The sequence below is a fragment of the Spodoptera frugiperda genome, chromosome 19 (assembly GCF_023101765.2).
Source record: "Spodoptera frugiperda isolate SF20-4 chromosome 19, AGI-APGP_CSIRO_Sfru_2.0, whole genome shotgun sequence".
NCBI lineage: Eukaryota > Metazoa > Arthropoda > Insecta > Lepidoptera > Noctuidae > Spodoptera > Spodoptera frugiperda.
The window spans coordinates 1867459-1886633 of record NC_064230.1 but is presented as its reverse complement, the minus strand read 5'-3'; the positions used below and the strand labels follow the sequence as shown (position 1 = coordinate 1886633).

Genomic DNA, 19175 nt, shown 5'->3' with positions numbered 1-19175 from the left:
TTATGAATCAAAAAAAATATTTTCTTTTAACTTAACTTCATCATAAGGGCTCCCCTACATGGGCTCGCTGGTATTATAACATTAGTAAGCCCCCTTTAAACTATGCTTGAGAGATACGGCGGGAAAAACCATTGGATGATTTTCTCCCATCAAAAAAAAAAGAACGAAAGGTCCCCTAACAAATTTTTATACAGGACCATGCTACACCACTGTTTACCATCAAATAAAAATATAAAAGATCAATGAAAAACAACTATAAATGCATAATTTTTAGTCTTTTATTTACAAGGGAATGTTTTTATAGAAGTTTATTGCCAATTCTAATAACCAGGGCATTTTACAGCGTCTAAAAAGTAATTAACTTCTTACAGAAGATCCAAACAATTTTTAATTTCTATCACAACAAAAAAATACAGTCAACTCTCGGTAATTCAAATCTTCTATAATTCGCACCTCTTGGTAAAAGTAAGCGTCCACAGGCCCGCATCGTACGCATCGCACGCAACGGGTTTTAGTTTGTCTTGTATAGAAACTCATACAACTGCGTCCACTGATCCGCATCGTACGGACCGCATCATCGGCAATGCCTACATGCGATGCGTACTGATGACGTCATACGGGATGCGTACGATGCGGGCCTGTGGGCGCTTACCTTAATTCGGAGTTATCACTAGGTCCCTAATAAATCTATTTCGAACTAAATAAATATATATTTGTGCACTCAGTAATTCAAACAAAGAGAAATGTCTCCGAGACATGTTCAAATTTCGGATCATTTGATAATTCCAAATATTTTATAAGAACCTCTATTTTAAAATTAACGAGAGTCGACTGTATAACATGCATAATAATCATTAGGCTTTACAAAACAACAAAATGCACAATCACCTATGTACCTAAATAATTTTTAGCCATTTCATAGCAATTTACACTTCATTTAGCTGAAAATTGACAATATATATTATAATATGTATATGCATTTAGACGGTTAAAAGGAAATAGGGTATAAATAAGTGACATTTTGGTCAAAAATGAGTTAAATATTATGCTATCCTCCGTAAAATTTTCCGCTTTTTCGAATGCGCTTACTCTTATGGCTCTACAATGACATTTTTGGCGTTTATAGCCTAGCGAAAAAAACATTTTCCTAGTATTCTTGCGACGATCGACGAGTTTAAACGGCTCTCCTGAACATTTCATTTTTTGTCGCTTATACCCTATTTCCTTTTAACCGTCGATAAGTATTTGAATAAATATTCCTAAACACCCTAATACATACAAAATAACAAGATATGATACAAAAATCTTAAATTACTATGAACATTCTCAATAATTACAGAACTATTAGGCTCTAGATTAGGGGTGGCCAACTTAAATGTACTCGCGATCGACTTTTTCTATAAGTTCCTTGCGATCAACTTGTTTTTCTAGAAGTTACACGCGATCAACCTTTTATACAAAATACTAGCTACTTCCGCGCGGTTTCACCCGCACTTTTCGGCTCCTATTGGTCATAGCGTGATGTATTATAGCCTATAGGATAAATGCACTATCCAACACAAAAAATAATTATTCAAATCGGACAGTACATCCGGAGATTAGCGCGTTCAAACAAACAAACAAACTCTTCAGCTTTATAATATTAGTATAGAAGTATAGATTTATGTGTACACTTTGGTATACTTTAGTACCAAAAATTTTTAAGTTTTTTCTTAATTTCTGGTCGATCGCGATCGACCTGTTGGCACCAGCTCTAGACAGACAGACTGCATTTCAACTGCAAATTGCATTTCAAGGGTAGTTTGAAAGCAGTTGACACGAATGCAATAGGACTGCATCTGCATCAACCATGCAGCCCAGCATTATGTGAACTGCACACCGACTGCACACAGACTGCAATTCAACAGCAATCGGACTGCATCATTGATATGAAGTGTGTTCAAATTAACTCAAAGAGAATAATGCACTATTTGGCTTACTTACTGGGCGTATTTCACTCATTTTTCGTATACTGTCAGCCGAGATGATAACAAATATGTGGTTTAAATAATGTCATAAGAGGTTTTCAAATACAGTATATGTGACACGGGCGTTTAAAGGGTTAAAAATAATAATTACTACTTACATTATTCCAACAAAAAACTAGTAGAGCACTGGTTTCACAATAGTAGACGGTTCGGTTCTTCAAAATAAAGAATCATTCAATTCGGTGCATAATTTCACAAGATAATCAGTTTCAACCATAGTAAAGTCCTTTAATTATAGAGAATGTTCATAAAAAAACCACCCACAACCGCAAAGTTACCTCACATATAATAAACTTATTTTATAGACTAACTTACTATACATGACGTATAGCAACACATTAATAGAGAGTAACGTAGCAAAAATAGCCATTACGTAGTCTATTTTGAAAGTGGCGTTGGACACCACATTCTGTAACAGCTACATGCGCTCACAATACCGATGCTCTTCAACCATATTCTCGTACAACAGGTATCCTAGAACCGCAACCAGTACGGTCATCGTTAGAGTAACAAATTGCAACAACTTCAGCTGTTTCAGGTCTCGGTGCAGCTTTGCGTAGTTCTGTTCTAAGTTACTCAGTGTCGAAGTTGACGAATCAGATTTTTCAAGCAATGATCCTTCCATAATGTTACCGTTCTTTGGTATATCTTTCTCTGGGAACTGACATTTGAGACGGTACTCATCGGTCTTGCTGCCAGTGGACGAGTGCCAGATCTGCGTCAGTTCTTTAGGTGTCACATCAGTTTTCGGTATCTGGATGGACATGACAAGGAATCTGTCTTTGGTTACGGTTCGGAGATGTATTCCTGGTTGGACTACGATTAGAACGGTTTGGGAGGCTCCGCTGGCTAGTGTACCAGAGCTTGGTCTTACTCGGAACTTCTCAGGAGCTGTCGTTCTGATCTTGAAAGAAACCGCACTCTCATCCATGTTTGTAATGGTAAATTGTCCCGATATTTCATCTCCTTCGGTTTTGAAAACGATAGTATCGTTCGGAACAAGACGTAGCATCTCTCCGGGAGAATGTTGACCATCTCCCTGTTCGGCAAACGTAACTTTCTTCGGAGTGTGTTCTGATCGATTCTCCGGAATGAATTCAAATACGTAGTTATCCTTACCGCCCCACGCTACCAAAGCCTGTTCAGGGGCTACAACATCCTTTAACGTATCCTTGGTAACAAATCTCATTCGCTCAACAGCTTTAGCTGGGAGCAAGGTCTTAACGACTTTAAACGCAGCAGACAAGACCCAAGGCATTTGGTAAATCACGATATAGTTCAGAAAGTATGGATAGTAGAGCTTGAATAATGTGATCAGGTACTTTACTAGTTCCATATCCATATTCGACAGCCCGCTACCCTCCATATCAAGGAACAAAGTCACTCTTTTCCCTCCCTCCTCTCGTTCAGCGCGATCAAACCAGTAAATGAGGATTCTTTTAATATCCTCATAGTCTTTTTGGCCTTTAATATGCATTTTTGCCTTAAAAATGAACAAAAGACTACCGTCTACGTCTCTCCCGTGGGTGAAGAATAAACCTTCCTTCACGTAATCTAGTCGGATGTTAGATTCGTTGATATCGTTCGCCCCGACGGATTTTCTCCAAACACAAATGTCCCAGAGCATGTTTGCAGCCTCTTTCGCATCTTTATCCGTATGTTGAAGGACCCTTTTCAAGTATTTCTCGTCTTTTGCTCGCTCCAAATCGAGTGGATGGAAGTCCGGTGGTGGCGATGTTTCCTTCAATCTCGCCTCGAATAACGCTCTCACGTCCGCTGGAGTCGCCATTTTACACAAACAATTATATCATTCGTCGATTTTAATGTTTAAATCACTTGATTTTTCCAATTGGTATTGAAACTAGTTTCCACTAAAGTCGTGAATGATACGACCGACCCGATACGAATTTACTTTTTTTTATAAATGTCAGGTCATGTCATTCGTAAATTATTATGTACTGTCAAATGAAATGGTGGGGTACACGAAGTCAAAGATTCAAAGTTCAATAATTTTTAGATCAATTCTTATAGGAAAATTCCTTAGAAAATCAAACAAATCACTGTATATTTCAATGTTTTTTGTTTTGTTGAATTCTAATTGGAAAATAATATAATGGAATCTGATTGAACCAGGAATATTTTTACGTTAACATAACTACTGCGTAAAACGAAATGCATGTGACATTTAAGTATAAGTGCTACCAGCTCACTAAAATATTATAATTTAGTAATAAAATGTAATAAATTGCAATAAGTATTAGTTCTTAAAAACTTGTTTGTTAGTATTCGTTAAATAATAAAAATAATGTGTTCATAAGTATCTTTATCAAGTAAAATTTTATAGTTAACAATCATAAAATTGATTATTACAACCTACATCAATAAATTAATCTTAAAACATTATAAAAATACACGGGGATTCACCGGACTGCAAATGATGGAGTAACGTTTTTCAGTATGATTAAACTTACACAGATTGTTAGCAACAAAAAACAACAATATAATATTTTTAGTATTAAATTACAACATCAAAAATTATAAATGACGTCGATAAAAACTAGGATGAACCTATATAAAACTGTAATGAAATAAACTAGGTGATCAAGAAGTCCTGTTTAAAAGTTTGCAAACAGACTTTCGAAGAAAGAAGCAAGAAGTAACAACAAACAATACCGTGGATTTCGTATATATACCCGCAAAGTGGTAGTGGTTGGATGTGTAGACCAGAAGATCGAGCTCAGTGGCGTGCTATGCCCTATGGATGACAACAGGCTGATGATGATAATGATGATTGTTTGACACTTTACATCCTTTTAGTAGTTTTTCTGCCAACACTCTGACAACACTATACATCATCCGTCAATTTTCCTACCAACGAAAGTAGGACGAAATTCAGCCTACATAACTCGCTACTTGTTCTCATAGTAGCCTGCATTGACTTTTTATTCAATTTAAACTGTTTATTCATTCAATTAGCATCATGTGACTGACTGCACGGCCTAAAATAGACATCAGTTTAATAATAAACACAACAGAACACCCGCATACATTAACAAACTAATAAATTAAAGAGTGTATAGTTTTTCATTTACCGTAAATTAATCGATATTAAATGCGAAAAATTATCCGTATACAGTTGTAAACAGTCTTAATAGTGTCGTATAACTGTTAATAAACATTATTATCGAGATAAATCCGCAGTGCTTTGTTAAAATAGTGAATTTATATGGGAATAACGTTGACAAAATATAAAGTTGTATTTTTACGTAATATTTGAAGAATATAATTAAAGTGTTTAGTGGTGTGGTGATTGAGGAAACTGTTAATATATCTGGTAAGTGGAAACAGTTATATTAGTCTTTAATTTTATTGCATAAGTAGGTCAGACGGCGATGTATTTAATATTAATTTATTCATGTTATTGCGACTCGTTTTTCCGGATCATTACCATCTTCTAAACTAAAACTATCTATATGTCATGTCTCTGGTTCATTTAAACTAAGAAAGTATTTTTTTTAATTCTGTGTTTCTATTTTTTTAACTTTTTTTTTAATGTTTCGTATTTTTTTACGCGTTCTTAATTATGAGTATACAGATTAAAAATTGCCGCGGTTTTTTTATCAGTAATATTAAGATTAATTAGATAGGTAATTGATATCAGTTCAGAAACGTTTTTTTATTATAAATAAATAAATAAATAATATAAAATAGCCTTTATTACTGAAATTGTTTTTACAATTTCATTAAATTTCTTATACTTATATAAGTACTTTTAAAGAAAACATTAAACAGAAATTAAACAAAATTAAAACTTTGATTACCTAAACATTCATACTACCTACAAGTACTTTGAAATGATAAAATTAAATAGTAATGAAACAACATTTAAAACCTTTACATCTTTTATTACTTAAAGAGGATACTTAGTAGAAATAAAATTATTTTTTATTCTGTCTAGTTTTAAGTAAATATTTGTAACTATGTTGATTTTATATATTTTTCTAATAACTAGTAGAGCTTTTCTCTATTAATTTAAAAGAGTAAACATAGTTTTTTAGTTAATTTATTTAATGTTAATTTTCTGTATTTTATTACAATAGTTACCAGTTAACAGTTTAAATTAAAAAAGTTAAAATTCATTTTTCCTGCTACAGGTCAATTGGAAAAAAATCTAATAGGAATTGTATAGTACCTATGTTCCTACTTCAATTAGTAATATATCTATTATCTGTTGTCCTTTCAGTTATATGTGTGTACATAAAATAATAAATAAACAAAATAAATTTCTTTTATATAATTATAATATAAATTTTTTCTCAGCTATGGTTGTCTCACTGCAGGGCAAAGGCCTCTCTGCCTTCCTTCCACTTGTCCATTTTTTTAATAATTAAAGTGAAATAATATTGTATAACTACAAACTTCTCATATATGCATTAAAATAAAGCTTCCAATTATAAGTTTTGTAATCATAATATTATTATAAATTTGTCTGAAAATATGTCAATAAATAATTTTTTTAAGTATATTAATTATTTAATATAAAATATACCTACTATTGTATAATACATCTCATATATGCATTAAAATATAGCTTTGTATTTGTATGTATTGTTATCATATTAATATTATAAATTAGCTAGAACACACAAACAGATAGATAGAGAGACAGGCAAAACTTATAAACAATTTTATTTTGATATATGTATCATGTGTATTTTTTTATTTATAAATTTACTATTTATGTACACACATACAACATAAAGGACAACATATATTATAATATACAATTGAGGTAGACAGGTACCACATATTCTTATTGGAATTTCTTCCTATGGACCGATGGCAGGTGGGTCTGGGTGTCATGTGTATGTGAACTTGTATGTTTGTAAACACACACACGACACAGGAAAACATCCTAGTATGAGGCAACATGTTTTTAATAAATAAAATAATAAATAGAGTGACGATGGGGCCAAAACATTAGGGGGCTTAAGAGTTGGTGGCGTATGGCACTCTCTAGGTTTAATCCACCCCCGCTGGTCTCTATCTAATGTGTTTCCCTTAAGTAAAAGACGCAACGTCGCCGTGTCGTAGAGCTTTTCTCCATTAATGTAACTAAGTGAGTAAACCATGCCTTGTTGGCCGAGTGGTTGCAAGTGCGACTACCGGGTTGGTGGTCACGGGTTCCATCCCCGGGAGAAAGAATTACTGGGCTTTTATCGGTTTTTCGAAAATTTCTCAGTAATAGTAAGGGGTCTGGAATTGTGCCCAGTATATGGCAATAGGCTGAGGCTCACCCCAAATTAAATGGAGCTTAACTGTAACACAAATGGTGAAGAGTAGGTGTACATTGTATAGCAGCATTATGTGATTTTACATTTCATTAACTGTGAGTTTTAGTTAAATTATTATAAAAAAAGTGGAGACTCTTAATCGGCTAATTGGCTTTCTATTAAATTTTTTTTGAAGGGGTAAAATCATCCAATTACTTCTAGGACTCATATAAGAAGAATAGGAGCTTTGAAAATAATATTCTAACTAACTATTCGGTTGTTATCACAAGGCTACATGTAATAATATATTAGAATTTATTTTATAGCCAACAATAACATTATAAGTGAGTTGTAAAACATGAAATATGTGAAATAAAATGTCACATTAATAATACATTTTATTGACAACTACATGTAAAGAGATTGTCCAGTCAACTGATGGTAGCGGTGACTGTCCAGGCGACACACGTACTTAGGTATCGTCATGAGCTAATGGTAACATGTAAACAGCAGCTCATGTAAAGAGATTGTCCAGTCAACTGATGGTAGCGGTGACTGTCCAGGCGACACACGTACTTAGGTATCGTCATGAGCTAATGGTAACATGTAAACAGCAGCTCATGTAAATATAGTGTTTCTTTATCCTTAATCGTCATGTTTAGTACTTAGTTAGGTTTCCTACGTAATTAAAACCCGCGTAATAATGCCTAATGGGTTATTATAGCCTTATCGACGGTTTAAAAGTGTGCGTTATGGGTTTTCATTACGTTTATCACATTAATTAGTAGTTTTACTGTGTTCCTGTTCATTATTGTGTAGATATAGGTATTTGGTACCTATTAGTTTAAAACAGCCATCAGACCACCCAGTAGGTATGATCCTGATCCGGAGCTGCGGACTACCTAGCGGGTTTACCGAAGCTCCGGCTCGAAAAGCAGGAGTAGGAACGTGGTGGTTTTTAGTCAGTAAGAGTCTGACATTCCGTCTCGCCTCGCCCAAGGCAGGAGAAGTCATTGGATGATTTTCTCCCCGTAATAAAAAGCTACTTCCGCGCTTTACCCGCTCTGATCGGTCCCCTATTGTTCGTAGCGTGATGCTTTATAGCCTTAAGCTTTCCTCGATTAGTGGACTATTAAATACAAAAATAATTATTCAATTCGGTCCAGTAGTTGTAGAGATTAGTGCGTTCAAACAAACACAAAAACAAACTCTTCAGTTTTGTGTTTTGGGCGGTGGCGATTATGTACTTATCATTATCATTACTTTACCGGCTTATACCATAAAAAATAATAAAAAATCGGATTGTCAATACATATATGTAATACGTTTTCTTTTTCTTCTCCTCCTCAAATAATATCGTATGATTTATTTCGTTGCAGGATCCAAGACAGTCTTGGATCATGATTTATGTCCCTGGGACGTCGGACTTCAGTGTTCCGGTGTTTTCATGGTTGTATCTACTGTAGATCCTGGTGCACAGGAGTTGCAGCGGTTTCGGGAGGTTGTGGCGGGCTTGTCCCAAAAAAAGTACATAATACGTAACTTCAGACGGTATGAAAGAGACAAATTTTTCATTATCATTCCGTTGCCACGAGCCGGTATCACATTGTACTACGCATACTTCGATTCAATGCATATCTGGCGTGCGTTCGCACCAACACATGATATCGTATGTCAGACAATACACGATTGTGGTCACAATACCTTTATTTTAGTTATATAATGCCGCGAATTATTATAATACACCTTTTGTTTTCCAAAACTGCCAAGAATGGTGCTTTTATTTTATTTTTTTCATTCAATTCGTACCCCGATTGTAGTTTTGGGTCTTTAGTCATTGGTATTTTATAACCTCCATTAGGCATTAAGCAACGATTTAAAATATTTAATTGTACAAATATTTTTATTTGTATAGACGCATTATTTCTAATTGTAAGTGTACATTTTTGAGTTGGTAAAGTCATCCAGTGACTTCTCCCGCCGTGGGCGAGGCGAGAGGAAGTGTCAGACTCTTATTGACTAAAAACCACCCCGTTCCTACTCCTGCTTTTCGAACCGGAGTCCCGGTAAACCCGCTAGCTCCACTCCGCTAGTCCGCAGCTCCGGATTAGGCAACAGCCCTATTGGGCCCCATCTGTGATGGTCTGATGTTTCGGGTGTCTATGGGCGGCGGCGATTGCTTACCATCAGGTGATCCGTCTGTTCGTTTACCGGCTTATACAATAACTAATTATGATATCAATAATTAATCACGATATAGTATAAAACAAAGTCGCTTTCTCTGTCCCTATATCAACTGCAACGGATTTTGATGCGGTTTTTTTAAAAGATAGAGTGATTCAAGAGGAAGTTTTATATGTATAATACATGCATAATATATCACCATTGCACCCATGCGAAGCTGGAGCGGGTCGCTAGTTAGTAATAAATGTAAAATAAACTTTAGTTAACTAATTATAAAAGCTAAAATAACATTGTTTTCGAGATTTTATCTCAACGAGTATTTGCTTATGATAAGAAGCGATAAGCCTTCTAAACTGTTAACGTATTACATGATACGAGATTTGCATTGCTAAAAAAATAATAATTAAAAGATGTAGTTAATTGTTTTTTTTTTCATCTGTGCACATCGACAATGAATAAGATTTCCGTTGTGTCCTGAAACTAGTCGAGTCTTTTTCTCAATTGTTTCATGTGTATAAGTTAATTTGTTTGTTTTAAATAGGCTCTGAAACTGCAGACTTAGTTTGTAAAATTCTTAATCCTGCTTTTCAAGGAGTTTTTTTTTCACCGGGGAAAATCATCCCCATGACTTCTCTCGTCTTGGGCGAGGCGAGAGAGTGTTAGACTCTTACTGACTAAAAACCAACCCGTTCCTACTCCTGCTTTTCGAGCCGGAGCCCCGGTAAACCCGCTAGGTAGTCCGCAGCTCCGGATTTCAAGGCGTTTAGGATACTTTTATCGCGTTAGTGCAGCCTCTAGCAGAAAATAGTAAATAATAAATTAAAAATAACTACATATTTATAGACCATAAAAATCTTTATTAACTATTATGATCAATTTCTCTTCTGATAAAAATAGGTTATTGTTTTACAAGGTAACTAACTATACCCTTAGTACGAGTTTGCTTTACGTTGAACCAAAACGAAACGAGAGCGCGTTCGGCGCTCTGATTGGCCGGCACGTATGAATCAACGAATCAGTATCCTTAGTACGACCACAGCTGACCAAAGGCACGAAGATGGTTTGAGCATTAATCACCACGCTTGCTCAATGCTGGTTAGCGATTTCAAACTTATAATTAGAAATTATAAGCCCATATTTCCTCACGATGTTTTCCTTCACCGTTTGTCAGTGGTGTCTAAATAATCTTAGAAAGTACATATAACTCGGAAACAGTCACATTGGTACTTGCCGTTGGTAGGTTTTGAGCCCGCGCTCTCATGCATGAGAAGCGGGCGTCTTAAACCTCCGGGCCACCACGACATCACTGTATACGTACTGTATAGGGATAATATAGGTACTTAGAAAAAGCTTAAGTAATAATAACTACCATCACGGAAAATAGAAGTCTTTTTTATGTTATAAGCCGGTAAACAAGCAGACGGATCACCCGATGGTAAGCAATCGCCGCCGCCCATGGACACTTGAAACACCAGAGGCGTCACAAGTGCGTTGCCGGCCTTTTGGGGGTTAGGAATTTAAGGGTTGTTGGGGAATCGGGGATTGGGAAGGGAGGTAATTGGGCCTCCGGTAACCTCACTCACACAATGCAAGCGTTGTTTCACGTCGGTTTTCAGTGAGGCCGTGGTATCACTCCGGTCGAGCCGGCCCATTCGTGCCGAAATATGGCTCTCCCACACTTAAAATATAAACACAATCACGAAAAACAGAAGTATGCACCTCATGCGGTTGAATACTGCTCCTTATGCTGGGGCCACACTAATGAAATATGCCATTGATTTTGAAAACAACACACACACACACACAACGTCACGCCTTTTATCCCCGAAGGGGTAGCAGAGGTGCACATTACGGCACGTAATGCCGCTATACAATGTACACCCACATATCACCAATTGTATTATAAGTCCCATGTAATAGGGGGTGAACCTATTGCCATATACTGGACACAATTCCAGACTCCGTGCTACTACCGAGAAATATTCGAAAATTCGAAAAAAGCCCAACAATACTTTGCCCGACCCGGGAATCGAACCCGAGACCCCTTGTTCGGCAGTCGCACTTGCGACCATTTGACCAACGAGGCAGTCACCATTTTGAAAACAAATGAACGATTATGAACTTTAAATGTTCGTACAAACATCGATTAATTATTATTGCCATAATCAAATGGCATATTCTATTAGTGTGGCCACAGCATTATAATGTAAACTAACTGTCCATTCGACAATTTTTATTAAAATTCAAAGCATGCGCTGTTTATGTATGTATGTATACGGACATTTTGTCACGTATTGTACCTTCGTATAATGTGAGTGTGATGCATTTTATTTATCTAATATATAAAATTCTCGTGTCACAGTTTTCGTTGCCATACTCCTCTGAAACGGCTTGACCGATTTTGATGAAATTTTTTGTGCTTATCCGGTATCTATGAGAATCGCCCAACATATGTTTTTCATCCCCCTAAATGTTAGGAGTAGTACAACACAATTTTTTTAATTTTCCGCGGACGAAGTCGCGGGCTGAAGCTAGTACCTACTTATGTATATTTGCTGCTACTCAAATCTTCTGCGTGTGAGAAGAGGCCTTTGGTCAACATTGGTCAGTTATAGGCTGATGATGATGATACTAGCTGATGCCCGCAGCTTCGCTCAAGTGGTTTATTGACTTTGTGACCAATATAAAGTAGCACAAGTTAATAGTACGTCACTTATGCAATGTCATACCTTTTATATCGTCACGCCATTTATCCCCGAAGGGGTAGGCAGAGATCCACATAATGTTTTAGTTATGTATGCAAGTTGTTTTAAGGTTGTTTACCGTTGTAACTTTTAATTAATTAATAAATTCATTATGGCACCTAATGTCACTCTACAATGTACACCCACTTTTCACAATTTACCTATGTGTTTAAGTCCCATGTAATGGGGGGTGAACCTATTGCTATTGTTAGGAATTAGTCAAGTAAGCCATATATTTAACTATATAATTGTCGGAAATAATATGATTTAAAGAATGATAGCCTTATAGAGATAATTACATTGTCTATTTTATATTAATTAGAAAGAAGGTTAAAATATATTATTATTAATTTTCACTTTAGCAACACTGATCCTTGCTACCCGCGCGTTGCGCCTGCCACATCAAAAAGTAGAGGGTAGAATCGAGGGCGGGCGCAACGATCGGCAGAGCGGAGTCAGTCTTGCTACGGAACCCGAGTCGAACGGACAACAAATAAGTTATAGTCACGGGAGTGTATTCTGTATAAGCGCTATCTGGATAAATTAAGGTATGTACTGTGTTTTAAAGTTAAGTAATTGAACAGCTGATAAGTTTTGGTGTTGTAATCATTCGCTTCTTTTTATGGAAAATAAATGTTATTCGAGAATCAATTTGGAGTTTCCTTTCAATCGATTTGGAGTATCCTTTCAACTCAGAAGTGGGATCAACGGGTTTTTGCTCATATTGATTTTTTTTTTTTTTACGCAAACTACTCGTTTATCTCTGCCCACAAAATTCAACAATCTTTTTTTATTTTTACTTGTTTTATTTTCTTTTCTTCCCTAAATTGATTCTCGATTGAGAAGATATTACAATTTAATGATGCTGTAATGTTTTAAACATAATTATGGATTGGATAATAATTTATCATGTTACGTAACACTTGGTGTTATGCCATATGTTATGCTTTGCCCAGGCACATCCTGGTAGTATAATCGCGGGTATGTGTTTTCTCTCGAATTAAACGAGCTAAGGATTTACTGTGGTTCTGTGGAGTACGTAATATTGTGACTAAATCTCAATTGAGGGTGGATTCTACTGAGAACACAAGGTTTAATAAATAATTTGGGCCCGACGTGTTTTTTTTTTTTTACTCTTCTTCTTCATTATATTTCTTACTTTGCTCTCATTATTTGAAATGAATGTCCGCTAACATCACACCGTTACATTGATATTTGTATTTGAAGGTACACTTTGAATAAATAATAGATTTGTCACATATCAATAGTCAAATTCAGAGAATACAAAGCCATCTTTACAGCCTCGAATATACCCACGTAACCACGGAATAAATCTTAAGTACATAATCATGTGAAATAACAACCAAGTATATAATTTCATCATCATAAGGCTTTTAATATTCCCACTATTGGGACACTAATAAAATTTAACCTCACCTTAACTTCAATAAGAGGTTACCATAATACCGTTCTACCTCCAACATAATTTTATGGATTATACACGTGGCATGAAATAAGTTTCAGATTCATGGACCATACAATGTCAGACGCTGTATCGGAGGGTGAGCCTATTAACCATAACCGCAATAATTCAAGCGGGGAGAGGCAGACTCCGGAGCGTAATCGGAGCGAGGGAGTGGAAGGGAGCCTGCGAGAGAGGCAAGTCCACAAGCGCTCGAAACAAGGCCAGAGTGAGGGAGCGGATGGGAGTCTTGAACAGAGGCAAGTCCGCAAGCGCTCGAGACAAGGCCGGAGTGAGGGAGCGGATGGGAGTCTTCAACAAAGGCAAGTCCGCAAACACTCTTATATTTTTAATTCACAAAGACCGAGGAGGGAGGTGTCGCAGCGACCTGAGAGTCGTGAGGAGACGCGACATCAAAACTCGGCAACTTTAGCTATATTAAGTAGTCCAAATAACGAAGGCAGTCGTCGAAATGAATCTCTTCATGATAGACCTCTAAGGCCTCGCCCGCGACTTCGTAACTACAAAAGATCGCGACATAATCGTAGCAGTTCACGTGATTTATCCTCTAGCTCCTCTGAGAACGAAGCGCGTGCCACTAGGAGACGTCGGCGTCGTCGATTACCCTCCGATAGCGAGGACGATGTTAAATATATAAGGAGACGACGATGCCGTTCTCGATCTCGTGGCCCGCGATTCGATAACGTAAATAGTAGTTTTATAGATATGCCATCTAATGATAGGAACATTTTGAATAAGTTTCTGGACATATTAAGTAATGTTAAAGGATCTTCGACCTCTAAGCTTTCTTTGACAAACGTTTTACCAGAATTTGATCCAACATGTAAGGATCAGACTATACTTACTTGGCTCACAAAGGTTGAAGAATGCGCAGAAATATATGGGTGGAACGAACGTGAAGTCATACATTTTGCTCTTCCAAAATTAACGGGCATAGCTAAAACGTGGTATCAGGGACTGGATACAGTACTTTATAGCTGGAGCGAGTGGAAAAGAAAGCTTATAGAGTCGTTTCCTTGTAAGGATGATTATGCAGAACTTTTAATGGAAATGCTGGCCAAGCGTGTGCGTTATGGGGAGTCACTAGAACATTATTATTATTCCAAAATTAATTTGATTAACAGATGTGGAATCAAAGGTGGGAAAGCCGTAGATTGTTTAGTTCATGGTATTGAGGATCGTGCTATTAGGGTGGGTGCACAAGCTGCCCAGTTTAAGGAGCCCGAAGATGTCCTCAAATATTTAAAAACCGTTAAACCAGGACATAGTAGGGAAACAGCCGAAAAATCAAAATCTGAACGTAAGGGTCAAAGTAATACAAATAAATTTAAACCTCCAGATCTTTCTAACAAAATAAAATGCCACAATTGTAATGAAGATGGTCACAAAAGTTTCAAATGTAGTAAATCACCTAGTAAATGTACATTTTGCGGCAGGGAAGGTCATCTAGACTTGTACTGTAGGACGAAACAAAATAATAATGCAAATGAAAATAAACAAGCTCTTGAGACTAAACAAGTAAAACAGGTTGCATTGTTGGATAACACTGAAAATTCTAATGAAAAATACTTGATTGAAATTGAAGTTAAAGGTAAACCACTAATAGCATATGTAGATTTAGGGAGCCAATGTACGCTTGTTAAAGAATCTATAGCCAAAGAATTAGGTCTCAATTATAATTCCGATAAATTACCAATTTTGCGAGGCATAGGCGGTTATCATGTTCAACCATTAGGAGAGGCTCAAGTTGACATGTCAGTGCAAGGTATAGAAGAAAACGTAGGAATACTTGTAGTAGACGACTCCATTATAAAATACCCGGTATTATTAGGCCACACTTTCACGGAGAAGCCAAACATTACGATCACAAAAACTCCCAATCAAATCATTTTCGAAAAACTGCTGGATAGTAAAGTCTTTCTAATGGCTTACGAAGATACGAACCTAGAACCTAATGAGTTAGTAGCGGTAACTGTTAGGAGTCCAACTAAATGTCAGGGTACGATATTTGTAAACGGTAGCGTGCGCGGACAGATTAACAAAGAACACTACTTACTTCCTGGTGGGTACACACTTGAGAATGGGTTAGGGAAAGTCCTTGTACATAATTTGAGCAGTAACGTACTTACATTACGGAAAGGATCTCTTATAACGCGTGCTGTACCTGTAAGTCCCGTAACTCGTAGTTTTGACGTACTACCTGTGTCTTTTGACGATAACTTAGTTAAAGAATCTGTTCATTGCGGAGAACAAATTTCTGCTAACCAAAAAAATGGATTATTAGAACTTCTCGCTAAATATTCGGATTGCTTTTCTTCAGGCCTAAAAGATCTTGGTTTTACGACTATGGGGGAGATGAAGATTGAACTTGAGAATTCCGATCCAGTAGTTTACAGACCTTACCGTTTGTCTTATGGTGAGAGGAGCCAAGTACGCGAAATGGTTCAAGAAATGCTGGACACCGGAATTGTCAGGGAATCTTCATCGCCATACGCGAGCCCAATCGTACTAGTCAAGAAGAAAACTGGCGAGAAAAGATTGTGCGTCGATTACAGAGCGCTGAATCGACGCACTAAAAAGGATCACTACCCTCTTCCTCTTATTGAGGACCAGTTGGATAGACTCTCTGGTAACACTTTGTTTGTCTCTCTGGATTTAGCATCTGGTTACTACCAGATACCAATAGAGGAAAAATCGCAGGATAAAACTGCATTTGTGACCCCAGACGGCCAATTCGAGTTTACAAGGATGCCATTTGGTTTAGTTAATGCCCCGTCAGTGTTTCAAAGAACTATCAACAAAATTCTTTCTGACGCGAAATCCAAATACGCGCTTGTTTACATGGATGATGTCCTTGTCCCTGCACGTTCTTTTGAAGAGGGTATGTCAAGATTGGAAGAGGTTCTAACTTTATTAAAGAAAGGAGGACTTACTCTCAAATTGGCCAAATGCAAGTTTTTCTATGATTCCATAGACTTCTTAGGATTTCAAATCGGTGCAGGCGGAATTCAACCTGGAATTAGGAAAACCGATGCGATATCCAAATTCCCCGTCCCCAAAACGCAGCATGAACTGCGCCAATTCCTCGGGCTCGCCAGCTTCTTTAGGAGATTCGTTCGAGGCTTCGCTATTATGGCGGGACCACTGACGGACCTCCTTAGGAAGGATGCCGAATGGACTTGGGGGGCACAGCAAGACGAGTCTTTCCAGAAACTAAAGTCCGTTTTGACCACAAGGCCTGTACTGGCATTGTATGATCCTAAGAGAGAGACTCAGGTTCATACCGATGCTAGTAAACATGGCGTAGCTGGAATCCTACTTCAAAAGGGCGATGACGGCTTATTAAAACCAGTGTCCTTTTTCAGCCGAAAAACAACTCCTGACGAGCAAAAATACCACTCGTTTGAGTTGGAAACACTTGCTGTAGTGTCTGCGTTAAATAGATTCAGAGTCTACCTCATTGGCATGCCATTTAAAGTGCTAACTGACTGCAATGCCTTGAGAACTACTTTGACAAAGAAGGATCTCATTCCACGTATAGCTAGGTGGTGGGTACAGCTTCAAGAATTCGATTGTGAGATCGAATACCGCCCAGGTACCCGCATGCAACACGTAGATGCCCTAAGTAGAAATCCTGTCGAGGAAGCTGTTGAAGAACATCACGTCTTGGATGTTCTGAATGTTGGCACTGAAGACTGGATAGCAACTGTCCAGTCAAGTGATAGTGAGGTAGTTCGTATAAAAGAGATTCTCACAGACCCCGATTCCGTTAAAGTTATGGACATCTTAAAGAATTACAAACTTAAGAACGGCAAGGTTTATCGTATCATGGGTGAGGGAGACAACGATATTAGGTGGTTAGTACCAAAGGGTGTCCGATGGCAGATTGCAAAGATGAACCATGATGACGTCGGACACTTTAGTTTTGAAAAGACATTGACTAGGATAAAGCAGGCCTATTGGTTTCCGAAAATGCGAAAATTTATAAAAAAATATGTTGGATCTTGTTTAGAATGCGCATATCATAAGGGGATTTCCGGCAAACAGGAGGGCAAATTACACCCTATACCAAAAGTAGGCATACCGTTCCACACCATTCACGCAGACCACCTTGGGCCATTCATTAAAAGTAAAAGGGGCAACTGCTATCTTTTAGTGATTATAGACGGTTTCACTAAGTATATTAACATTACACCTGTCCGAAATACCAAAAGCAATACGTCAATAAAGGTTTTCCAAGAACACATTAGTTATTTTGGTGCTCCTACTAGAATAATAACTGACCAGGGAACATCGTTTACAAGTAACAGCTTTCGCAAATTCACAAAATCTACCGGTATCAAACACATCCTTAATGCGGTGGCTACGCCACGCGCTAACGGGCAAGTTGAGAGGTTCAATAGAACGATCTTAGATGCTTTATCGGCTAAGACTCATGGTAAAGATGATAGAAGTTGGGATGATTACGTACCTGATATCCAAATAGGGTTAAACACTACCATTCATAAAACCACGGGCAAAAGCCCTTCCGAACTCCTGTTTGGTTTTAAAATCAATAGTGGGTCGGAAAATGTACTTGCCGAAATCATAGATGACACTAGAGACGCGTCTAGCAGTAATCTAGAGCAAATTAGGGAACAAGCTAGTGAGCGTATAATTGAACAACAGCGTAGAGATAAATACCGTTTTGACTCCAAAAGAAAGAGTAAACATACTTATGCAGTAGGCGATCTAGTAAGCGTAAACAGAGAAGTTCCTAGTGACGGAAGGTCTAAAAAGTTAGTTAATAAATATCAGGGTCCTTATCGTATAACTAAATTACTACCTAATGACAGATTTGCAATTGAAGACACGCCATTAACGCGCAAGCCTGGCCGGCCCCTATACGACGCTATTGTGGCAATAGATAAACTTAAACCCTGGCTGGTTTTTAATAAAAATTATGATTCTTCCGAAAATTCCGATGATAATGCTATTGTATCTCAAGACGATGATTAAAATCTAACAGTAATTAAATAATAATTATGTTCTGTTTAATAGTGTAATTTTATGTTATATGGCATAACTCGTAAAATGAATATTTATGTGATAACCTAAGTTACATACCCTTTTAAATCAAATATTGTGTTTATGCAATAAAATTAAAATGTTATTTAAATAAATAGTTATGCACTGAGTTACTACCTAATGTAATATGTAATGTAATATGCCTAGAGTGTAGACTAAGATGATAGATTGAGAATATTTACTTAGACTGAGTTATCTCTTAAACGGATGATTACTATATCGCTTCAGTAAATAAATTATCTAAATAACTGTCAGTAAGTAACTGTTTATAATTAAACCATAAAATGTATAAAACGTTCCCACGGTAATTATTTACGAATTTAGTTTTCTCTCCTTTTGAAAAGTATTGTTTTTCCTTTTCTTTCTGTACTGTGTTTTAAGTTTATCTAAATATTTT

The 19175-nt window shown here is 36.9% G+C and overlaps 3 protein-coding genes across 10 annotated transcripts in view; 2 read left to right on the top strand and 1 right to left on the bottom strand.

Annotated features, from left to right (window-relative positions):
* The window catches only part of LOC118281012 (adenosine 5'-monophosphoramidase HINT3), a 125322-nt gene that overhangs the window by 13541 nt on the left and 92606 nt on the right, over positions 1-19175 (top strand). The gene's annotated exons all lie outside the window — the stretch shown is intronic.
* On the bottom strand, positions 2314-3976 carry LOC118281058 (motile sperm domain-containing protein 2-like). The gene has a single exon (XM_035601502.2). It carries the CDS (start codon positions 3814-3816, stop codon positions 2446-2448), a length of 1371 nt encoding a protein of 456 aa, XP_035457395.1. The 5' UTR covers positions 3817-3976; the 3' UTR covers positions 2314-2445.
* LOC118281157 (alpha-1,6-mannosyl-glycoprotein 2-beta-N-acetylglucosaminyltransferase) overlaps positions 4898-19175 on the top strand; it is a 70216-nt gene continuing 55938 nt past the window's right edge. For 4 of the 6 annotated variants that reach the window (XM_050700551.1, XM_050700550.1, XM_050700553.1 and 1 more), the window contains exon 1: positions 4898-5361. The gene's annotated coding sequence lies outside the window, so the exon portion shown is untranslated. The remainder of the gene's footprint in view (positions 5362-19175) is intronic. The other 2 variants (XM_035601648.2, XM_050700552.1) reach the window with 1 other exon arrangement.

Excerpts from the sequence above, each read along its gene's own strand:
- LOC118281058 (XM_035601502.2), bottom strand. The coding sequence starts at position 3,816 with ATGGCGACTCCAGCGGACGTGAGAGCGTTATTCGAGGCGAGATTGAAG.